We start from the raw sequence: 11,224 nt of genomic DNA, 5'->3' as shown, positions 1-11,224 counted from the left end.
CCTAAGTGGAGTGAGAGTAGCAGCCTCCTCGGGGAGTGGCGGCGACGGGGGCTACGCTGCATAGAGTGCAACCGTGGTTGGAGGACACTAGTCTCCAGTCTCTGGCCACCGGGAACTTATCTGCCTCTCTCCTTTGCTCCGCAGTCCCTGTACCTGTGTCCTTTCTTTCCAGGGCGGGGTTCCTCTCCACCTCTATCTCCGACCCTCCTTCCTCCCCACCCCCTCCTATCCCGGGCTCTGCGCGGTGCGGGGTCCCTGATCAAGTGGCCTTAGAGGTTCACTGAGAAGCCCAGCGGGGACAGCATTGCAGCGGCTCTGCTTTGCCGCCGCTCCTGCTCCTGCTCCTGCTCCCGCTCCCGCTCGCTAGCTCACGCTGTCCCACATCGAACTGGACCTGCTTTGAGTGCCTCTCAGGACTGTCTCAGGACTGGCTGTCTAGATAATCCTTTGGTTGCACATTCCTGGATTCCTCATCTGAGAAGAATCGCAAGGGCCAACGCAGTAAGTTCAAACTCCAGATCTCCGGAGAGAACAGTCCTAAAGGAGCTCTGGGTCCTGTGGGGTAAGAAGGCATGGGGAGGCGTTTCTAAGGGGTACTCCTCCAGGCATTAGGTGGAATACTGCAACTAGGTGGGTTAGTACCACTTCGGTTTTCTTCTCTTGCTGGACCTTTTCTTTTCTGCTGAAAGATGTAGACTGTCCTTGATCCAACGCTACAGTATGAGAAATTAAGATGTGATTCTGTCCCCTCTTTAAAACTCAAACACTTTCTAAAGTGCAAGATCATGTGGGATTTTCTAAAGCTGTTCCAAAAAAAAAAAAAATAGAGATTCTTTTAGGCTTTCATTCATTGCTCCGAGACGGGATCAGCTACTAGTAGAAATCTATGGTTGTGTGGCAGAAGGCGACAGTAACATTTATATGCCTTTCTTAGTAGAGACTAGTCAGTAAAATCTCAGTGGTATGCAAAAGACTACAGGACTGTCAGACAGGAAGCACAGAGACAGGGAAGAGAAGCATTTGCTGACTTTTTAAATGATCCACCCATCCCTCTACTCAGGCAAACAATCACACCTGTATGTAGCTTTGTTCACGTCCCATCTCCCCTCACAGAAGACCCGACAGGTGCAGGCAGCTATGGTTCGTAGCTCAGTGCTTGGGGTTTTTCCCTGGGAAAACAACCATGGAAGGAGGGCTCCACAGGATGTCATGCTTTGCCCGCCTGAAGCGATTCTGTCACAGAAATAACTCGCAAACCCAGAGTTCTCAGCATGTAGTTAAAGTAGGAGAAGCTCTCCGACTTATTAAAGAAAGCGTCCAGAGCTTCAGAAGGAAAGAAAACCATTTCCCTTTCTACACTTAAGTGCTTCTTCAACAGATTCAGGAAAGGTGCACCTGTTCAAGAAAACAGCACTAATTTTGAGTTTCTTGAATTACCCGAATGTCTCATTTTGCCTTGTTTCAAGAAAAGACTCTCCCCCTTGCCTCTTTCCGGCTTGATTGGGGACCTCTGGAGTGTTACATGTGGCCATGTCTATCCTCTTCTTCCCTTTTGCTCTTCTACTCTTCCAGAAGTGCTGCTCTGAGTGACGCATTCTGTGTTCTGCATAGCGCTTTGCCCTAGCCCAGGGCTAGTACTGTGCCTACGTGTAGCTCACAGTGTTCACAGCCAACAGCTTGCAGATCAATAGACATTCCTACAGAGGAGCTGTAGGACTCCAATAAAAGGACTTCATGGGGAGGAAAATGTGATTGGAGAGAAAAAAGGAAAATAGTCAATAAATCAAATGTGTTTCTCTTCCCAGTGCCCTTAAGTCTGCTGCTTATACTCAGTTTGTCTGTGCAACCTTCAGACTTCAACTTTCGGAAGTCTGCTCAAGTCTGGTTGACACGGATGGTCTGAGTAACTGTGCTCCACAAAGTTAGTCTCATAGCCTAGGGAAAATGGTACAGCCAATCAAATGGGCCACCGTTCAAATACCACATTTCCGTAATGGGGAGTGGGGATGGCATCTCTGGAACATTCTATTTGAAATCTATGTTGACACATATAGAACACACCAGTATTGCAAAAAAGGACAACACAGAGAAAGTTCCCAGGCCCCTAGGAGAGAGAGAGAGAGAGAGAGAGAGAGAGAGAGAGAGAGAGAGAGAGAGAGAGAGAGAGAGGAGAAAAATAGGAGCACTTGAGAAAAAATTCTATGTGACAGGCAATTTCAGAGGTTGCATTCAAGAACTGAATTAATAGGGTCTTAAGGCAAATTTCTTGTAGAGGCAGGTACCTGATTAAGAATGAGAAAACAAACCTGAGGCTGCTGTGGCAAGGAATCCTGTGTGCTGTTTCATTCAGCAATGAAGGGGATAGAAATTATGCCTTGTATTAAAAAGGAGGCAGTAGTTATTAGTAAAATTGTATTCTTGTTTAGCTTTGTATTGGTTTTATCCAGTGATTGATAAACAGGCTTTGCTGTACTAGATGGCGCAGTGTGAGATTAAACAGTGGATCAAGCAGTTCTAGTTTTTAACTTTAAAGAGATTGCTGTCCTAGGTTGGTTAACTGGAACACTCACACCATAATCTGTATTGTGGGCAGGGGTAGAAGCAAGAATGAGCCTTCTGGATGGTTAGGATAATGACAGAGGCCTCAGTGCAGCAGATGGAGAAGCCTGAAGTGTTCTCAGTCTGGTAGCCATTCATTATGACAGAGTAGCAGAAGTATATTGGGATGTCAAGGGGATGAGGACAGAGGGTCTGCAGGGATGGCGTCAAGCCTTGAATGCCATACTAAAGAACCAAGATTTATTTTAGTGAGATAGCAAATTAAAATGGTTTTGAGGAGATCATGAAACAAAAAATCCCATTCAGGGATGTAGAAGAGAAGGAGTCCATGTGTAGAAATGGTTATATAAGTGGTGGGGTGATGAAGATTGAAAGTTAGGCCAATGCAAGATTACAAGAATAATACCTTAAAGAGGCAGTGTGACCTAGGCTCAAGAAACAGCTCCTTGCATAGGAAACTGTCACAAAGGGTCTACACTGTGGAAATCAAGGCCACAGAAGAGTTGCTGAGGCTACCCAGGGCACAGAGAGAGGAAGGAGAAAGCTTTGGTTTCTTCCTTCCACCTGCTTTCTATCCATACAGCTTTCTTTTAAAAAATTATTTATATGTGTATAGTATGTGTATGTAGACTTATATGATATGTGTGCATGCATGTTCATATATCTAATTGTGTGAGTACAAGTGTGGTGTGTGTGCATGTGTATGTGTGCAGGTATGGTGGATGTGTAGGGTATATGTGCATACATGTGTGTATGTATATATGAATGTGTGTGCTGGGCATATATGACGTGTACTTAGGGCATGTATGTATGCCTGCATGTATCCATGTGTGCAAGTGCAGGCATGACATAGCATACATACAGGGGTGAGGACACAACCTCAGGTCTAGCTCCTTGCTCTCCACCTTGATTCTTTTTGAGACAGGGTCTCTCCATCCACCAGGATACCCAACCCATCAGCTTCTGAGGATTCTCCTGTTTTGCTCCATGATAGCTGTGCATTAAGCTTCCGTCTTTACATGGGCTCTCTTCATATCTCCCCACATTTGCCTGGCAAACTCTTTATTCACTGAGCCAGTTCTCCTTGTGGCTCCTGCTTTTTAATTCTCTCTGAGTGCCTTGCACTGACTCAACCCAAGCAGGATCCTGATAGTGTGAGAGCCTGAAAGTGAGGGAGGGCTCTGTGAAGCTCAGGGGTACAAGTAGGACAGAGTCAGGAAAGAAGGGATGTGGAGCAGGGGCAATGGGGCCAGCCAGCATTGTTGGTGAGCTCAGTAAGAGTGATTCATCTACCAAGGGCAGTAGATGCTCGTATGATTGATTTGAAAATTCATTAACAGAGCTCAGGCAGTATGCAGAAGTCTTTTGTGAGTGCGTTCACTAGGCATCACCACTAGTGTACTGAATACGGGCGTTTGTATGTGCTTAACAGTGAAAAGCGCATGTATTTTTTAAGCACTCTAGTGGAGGTATTTCCTGCTGTCGTAACACCCAGCAGGATTCTCCCTTCAGGATACAGATTTACAAAGGCTTGTTGAGTGTGTGTTCCAGCAAATGCTACAGTACCACCATGGTGAATCTCGCATGGCTTTGCCGATTAGGCTAATGAATTGGCGAATGAAAGCAGCAGAAAAAAAAAGAGGAAGGAAAATTAGAAATAAGATGCATGGCTATAAGAATAGGCATGATCAGAAGCCAAGCCGAACAAAAGCAGTGCAGTAGAAACGACGGCATGAGACCATGAGACCGGCGGGAGAGAGAGGGGGTAGCCTAGTGGAGGGATCTGTTTTCTTTTATCCTCTGATATTTTATTGTATCATACTTGCTACACTTTAACACCAGTTTCCTGACATATTTCTAATAACTTCACCATGTCTAAGAGAAAACTGGTTCTTACATAGTTTGCATCACCTCATTTTTCTCAGAATTTTTATTGACTAAGTTATTTATTTACTTAACATCTGGATCACAGCTTCCTCTCCCTCTTCTCCTTTCAGTCCCCCTCTCCCACCTCACACCCCATCTATCCCTTCTCCCCAGAAAAGGGGAGGCCTCCCATGGGCATCAACCAGCCCAGGCAGATTTAGCCTCTGCAAGACCAGGCACATCCTTGTCAACAGAGGCTGCACAAGGCAGCCCAGTTATGGGAAAGAGATCCAAAGGCAGGCAATGTAGTCAGAGACAGCCCCTGTTCCCACTTTAGGATCTCATATGACCCCAGCTTCACAGCTGTTACACAAGTGCACAGGGCGTAGGTCTGTCCCATGCATGCTCTGGTTGGCAGTTTAGTCTCCCTGAGCCCCCAGGGGGCTAGGTTAGTTGACTCTAAGTTTTCATGTGGTGTCCTTGAGCCCCCTGGCTCCCTCAGTCCCCACCTGCCCCTGCCCCTGCCCCGGCCCTCCTCACAGGATTCCCCATGCTTTCTTCAGTACTTGGCTGTAGGTCTGTGCATCAGCTTCCGACAGCTGCCAGGTGAAGCCTCTCTGACTACAATTATGCTACACTGCTGTCTGCAAGTATAGGAGAGCATTATCAATAGTGTCAGGGGTGGGCTCCTTCTCACTGCATGGGTCTCAACCTGGGACAGTCATTGGTTGGCTCTTCCCAAAAATTCTACTCCATCACCCACCCCATCTTGTAAGCATGGGAGGGCTCACGGAAACAAGAAAACCTAGAATGCTCATCTCCCTTTTTAAGCTTTAAGGGCTTTAATTAATGTATTCAGTACAGCCCATCACACAGGCAGTGAAACTCAGAAGTATACATTAGAAGAGAAAGAACGGTGCCCAAACTTCTCTACTTAGAATTTGGGGGATAAGTTTAAACTTGGGCTTACTTTTAGTGCAGTACCTTTGTAGAATTCTGCTCTATGTTGTATGGGACATGACTTTCAAACCATGAAACAAAGCAACTCCTCTGCACAAGGTCCCATTTTAAACATCAGCTGGCCTAGTTAAACTTCAAAAGAACAGTGCGCCTGTAATGCTAGCATTCACACACACACACACACACACACACACACACAAGCATACTCACAAACATACACAACATGCAACCATGCACACTCACACATATACAATTACACCCACTCTCACGTACCATACACACACACACACACACAAACACACACACACACACACACAGACAAAGACAGAGACAGAGACAGAGAGATAGAGAGACAGAGACAGAAAGACAGAGAGGCAGAGAGACAGAAAGACAGAGAGGCAGAGAGACAGAGAGAGGCAGAGAGAAAGGCATATGTGCACAAGAGGCGAAAGGGAAAAGAGCTGTGGGAGAGTCCAGTTGTTTTTCCTTGTTTTAATCTCCGGAAGATCAGGTGCTCAGCCAGGATTCATCTGCCCTATTGCTCTATCATGGGTTGCTGTATACTTGCACATTTCAAACAATTAATTTGGTGACACTTTTCTTTAAGTTAATTTGTTGACTTGATAGCAATTATAATATTGAAAAACTTTATTGCATTCATTTTGCATTAAAATGGAATTTATTTAATCTCATTCATTGTGAAACTGGTTCTCTCTGATAGAAAAATATGTTCTTGGGGTTGGGGATTTGGCTCAGTGGTAGAGCACTTACCTAGGAAGCGCAAGGTCCTGGGTTCGGTCCCCAGCCCCAGAAAAAAAAATATGTTCTTGTCATGATTATAGATATTTTGGATTCCTGATTTCATCCATCCCTAGTTGTTAACAGACTCGTGTAAAGGATTTGCTTTATGGAGCTTTTATGAGATCTGTGGTGTGATGAATCAGAACACAGCTACGCAGAGGAGCTCAGCCTAAACTAAATCAACCCCTTTAGGATGGTTCTCTGTTTCACTAACTTTTTTTAATGTCGTTTTCTGTTATAGATTCTTGTGCTATCTGCAGGCCAAATTGGAACTGAGGTGAAGATGGGCCCATTAGGTGCAGAGGCAGATGAGAATCAAACTGTAGAAGTGAAAGTGGAACTCTATGGGTCGGGGCCCACCACTCCTAGAGGTGAGTTGCCCCCTGATCCAGAGCCGGAGCTCATAGACAGCACCAAACTGGTTGAGGTGCAGGTGGTCCTTATATTGGCCTATTGTTCCATCATCTTGCTGGGCGTAGTTGGCAACTCTCTGGTAATCCATGTGGTGATCAAATTCAAGAGCATGCGCACAGTAACCAACTTTTTTATTGCCAACCTGGCTGTGGCGGATCTTTTGGTGAACACCCTGTGCCTGCCATTCACTCTTACCTATACCTTGATGGGGGAGTGGAAAATGGGTCCAGTTTTGTGCCATTTGGTGCCCTATGCCCAGGGTCTGGCAGTACAAGTGTCCACAATAACTTTGACAGTCATTGCTTTGGACCGACATCGTTGCATTGTCTACCACCTGGAGAGCAAGATCTCCAAGCAAATCAGCTTCCTGATTATTGGCCTGGCGTGGGGTGTCAGCGCTCTGCTGGCAAGTCCCCTTGCCATCTTCCGGGAGTACTCACTGATTGAGATTATTCCTGACTTTGAGATTGTAGCCTGTACTGAGAAATGGCCCGGGGAGGAGAAGAGTGTGTACGGTACAGTCTACAGCCTTTCCACCCTGCTAATCCTCTACGTTTTGCCTCTGGGCATCATATCTTTCTCCTACACCCGGATCTGGAGTAAGCTAAAGAACCACGTTAGTCCTGGAGCTGCAAGTGACCATTACCATCAGCGAAGGCACAAAACGACCAAAATGCTCGTGTGCGTGGTAGTGGTGTTTGCAGTCAGCTGGCTGCCCCTCCATGCCTTCCAACTTGCTGTGGACATCGACAGCCATGTCCTGGACCTGAAGGAGTACAAACTCATCTTCACCGTGTTCCACATTATTGCGATGTGCTCCACCTTCGCCAACCCCCTTCTCTATGGCTGGATGAACAGCAACTACAGAAAAGCTTTCCTCTCAGCCTTCCGCTGTGAGCAGAGGTTGGATGCCATTCACTCGGAGGTGTCCATGACCTTCAAGGCTAAAAAGAACCTGGAAGTCAAAAAGAACAATGGCCTCACTGACTCTTTTTCAGAGGCCACCAACGTGTAAGAATGCTGTGAAAGTACGTGGGTAAATTGCGACCAGAGTTGCCAACCTGGTTAGGGAAGGTTTTCTGGCTAGTGCATGCCACCTCCCATTGTATTGACCCTAAAAGCATCAGAGTGGAAGCCCCAGCGGTATTGTTCCTGGAAAACTGGCTGGAAGAATGAGGAGAAAATAAACAGATTGCTGTGGCGCAACGTTCTGATTACCGACGCTTCCATTGGTAGGTTGAATTGTGAGTAGAGGAGGGAAGGCAAGCGGAACAAGGAATTGGCATCAGTGTGGTTAAAAGGGAGAAGTGTTAACTCTGAAAGCACAGTAGGATCTGCATCAGGGATGCTGTGAACTCCGCGGGCTCCCTCATCACTTGATGAAAAGCTGCTAAACAACTCAGATTTCCCTAGGGAGCCATGGGCTCTTTGTTAGGGTGTTTTGGTTTTATTGTCCTTCCTAAGATGAAACCCAGATGAGAATGCTAGGTAAACATGTCTTGCTGACTAAGGGGATGACTTCAAGGGAATAAACACATGTTTTATGTGATTAACGTTTTGGCAATGATGGGAGAAACCCTTATATACTCAGTGAGCAATTAATTGTTCTTATAATCAAACGCACAACTGTTGAAAGTTCTTTTTTAATTCAGAAGCCAAATCTGAAATTATCAGACTGTAAAGAAATGAAAACCGTTGTTTTATTTCTTGTTTTGAGCCATTCCTGCTCGATGTAGATACTGTTTAGATAACAAGAAAACAACACAGTTCTTTCGTTTATTGCTAATTGCTAAAGTCATTTGGAACCATTCCACTTCTGTCACCATTCCTGCATGGGGGCAAACAAAGTTCCCACTAGAAATTAAGTCAGACTAATACACAGTCTTGTAACAATTTGAGCTTAGTTGTAAAAAATTCAGTCCCCCACGACCACAGCTCTAATATGTTTACAAACACTGTAGATTTATCTTCTTTGGAGTTTATCTTTATTAGACCAATTTATGCTAAGTAAAAAAGTAATTTCATTAAAGTGAACCCATTTGTTAAGAAATCTCAAAAACTGAGTTTATTCCACTTTGCAAATTTTGGTTTTCAACAAATTTCACGTAAGTTCTTCTCTTTTTAAAATGACTATATTTTTTGGTGACATAAATATATATACGAAACAAAAGCAGATCTATAAATAGGGGGATGTTAGCAATTTTCATTTAATGGTTTTATGAATATAGCTTTTATTTCAAAGGTACCCAACCAAAGATAATTAAAACTCTTATTTTGTTCACACAGAAAAGTTAAAAAATGAGATGTTAAAATAGTTGCACTTCTCTGGATGCTGAAGTTTCAGTGTAGGCATATTTTTGTAAATATGGCAGAATTTGTGAGTATATTCTTCACATTTTAGAAATATTCAACATAGTCTTATACTTAGTTATGCTATTAATTTTGTGTATATATTTAAAACTCCAACTGTGGCTGTTATTAAATTCCTTTTAGTGTGGAAATAAAAGATTGGTCTCCAAGTGAACTCTTCTTCTGGAATACTGAAAAGGAACAAAACAACAGAAGTGAAAATAGATGTAAGGTGGAGTGGGAAGTCAATGTAATACACTGCTGTCTGAAGTGTATCTATCATATGACTATGAAATATATTCTTTTCTGTTGGACTCTGAACAGTCATCAGAAGATAAGCTTTCCACACTTTATGCAGAAATTACTTTGCTTAAGATGTTAATAGAAGTTTGTTGTGACATTTTTATGTCCTTTGCAGAATTCCTATCCTGTACAAACCCTGTATGGTCCTGTGACACCTGCTGGAATACTAAATTATTGGAATCCATTTAGTGATTCAATTAAAATATTTGTGATTGAGTTCATTTGTCAACTCGGTAATAAAGTATCTATTATGTGCTGGTTTAAATGTTAAAATAAAAAGAATTTGAGCAATTGTGTGTGTAGCGTTTCCATGTGGCTCTTGCTCTGCCCTTTGGCTGAAACTGAGTCTCTACCTACACTGTGAGCAACCTTGTGAGAGCCCCTGTGAGTGCTCTGTGAGCGTGCATGACTCATTCATTTTCTGGCCAGATCTTCCTCTTGAATCTCAAGCCTGTATCTTCATCAACTGATGACACAAGTCTGTATTGGCCCCACCAGCTGACAGAGTGTCCCCCAAGCAGAACCTGCCAGTTAAGTACAAATATCCCTATTCCATGTCTAGCTTGTCACCAGTCTACTGTACACTAGTTCCCAAGACTTTACTCTCTGGAGCCAGCCCCAGTTTACCCATACTTAGTCAATATCTGCATTTTAATCTGACTCCTAGCCATCTCTTGAATCAATTCACTCTTCTCATCCCTGTCTTACATGCTATGGTGGTTTTCCAAGCCTGTATTAACTCTTTAGTAGATTAATATAGTCAACTCCTATTTGTTTTCTCTGAATCCTGTCATTTTCACATACAATCCAATATTTATATACCAATAAAAGCAGTTTTTTTAAAAAAAAAGAATCTCAGGTTTTATTAAGTCATTTTTCTGATTAAAAGTCTTCAGTCATATCCTCATAAACCTCACTTTAAGAGTTTTACATCTTACTGAGAATAATTATAATGACTTGAAAGGCTGTTAAACATCTGTGTTAAATTTCTCCAGAGGATAGAACCAAAAGAGCCTATATGTAATTGCAATAGGGGATTCAGTAGACTGCTTCACATAATCAGAGGCCTGACAACCTTGTGATGGTCATCTGCAGAGTGGAGATCCAGGGAAGCCAGTAGCTGCTTGGTTCAAAAGGCTGAAATCCCTGGGACAGGGGTAATCAGCCCCAGTGTGAGTCTGATGGGCTGCAAGCTCCCTGGACAGTCCCTGATATGAGGCCATGCTGAATGGCTGATGAAGCTGGAGTCTCAAGTCCCTGAGTGATGACAGCAGCTGTAGATGGACTCATTGAGGAAGACTGGATCTTGTATATACTGGCCTGCTTTCTCTTCCATGTTTCCTCTGAGCCTCTGACCTCTTGGCTGGTGCTGTTCACCTTTATGACAAGTCTCCCCTGAGGTGATCCTCTCTGAAAATGTCCTCACAGATACAAAGATCTCCCAGGTAACTCTCAATCCCATTTAGCAGTCAATCAAGACTGAAGTTTGCAGCACCTGTCTGTGTCTGTCTGCTTGACCTTACACAAATTCTTTTTGTCCAGCTGCTTGAGTTTAAGGCCCCTGAACAGGTGTTGTCTTGATCATGTGGAACTGCAGTACCTGTAGTTCCTGTCATCAAACTGATATTCAGTAAATATTAATGAGATTCATCGAGGAAACTTGAGTGTTTTGTTGTTGATTTGAGACAAGATCTCTCTCCTGTAGCCAGGCTGGCCTTAGATTTAATAAGGAGTTGAGAATGACCTTGAACCTTTGATCTTCTTGAACTCTTACACCTGTGTTCCACAGAGTACTGCTCGAAAGTCAATGTTTGGAATAAATATTAACACAGTCTTTAAGGCTAGATTCCTGAAGTAATAAACCATGACTTTGTCCATTAAGCCATACTCCATCTAGGAAAGCAGGGTTTCTAGAAGTCTAAGAATGATGTTTCTTTGTACAGGACAGCATTCAGGTTTACTGTTTGCTTTT

General features: G+C 43.7%; 1 protein-coding gene across 1 annotated transcript; it reads left to right on the top strand.

Moving 5' to 3' along the window:
• Positions 1–222: 222 nt before the first annotated feature.
• Npy2r (neuropeptide Y receptor Y2) lies at positions 223–9,543 on the top strand. The gene is given in 2 exon segments (NM_023968.2): positions 223–501; positions 6,428–9,543. A coding segment is annotated over 1 exon segment (1,146 nt). The 5' UTR covers positions 223–501; positions 6,428–6,469; the 3' UTR covers positions 7,616–9,543.
• Positions 9,544–11,224: the final 1,681 nt, after the last annotated feature.

The sequence above is a fragment of the Rattus norvegicus genome, chromosome 2 (assembly GCF_021556685.1).
Source record: "Rattus norvegicus strain SHRSP/BbbUtx chromosome 2, alternate assembly SHRSP_T2T, whole genome shotgun sequence".
NCBI lineage: Eukaryota > Metazoa > Chordata > Mammalia > Rodentia > Muridae > Rattus > Rattus norvegicus.
The sequence above is the reverse complement of the archived record's forward strand: the minus strand, read 5'-3'. Positions and strand labels throughout refer to the sequence as shown.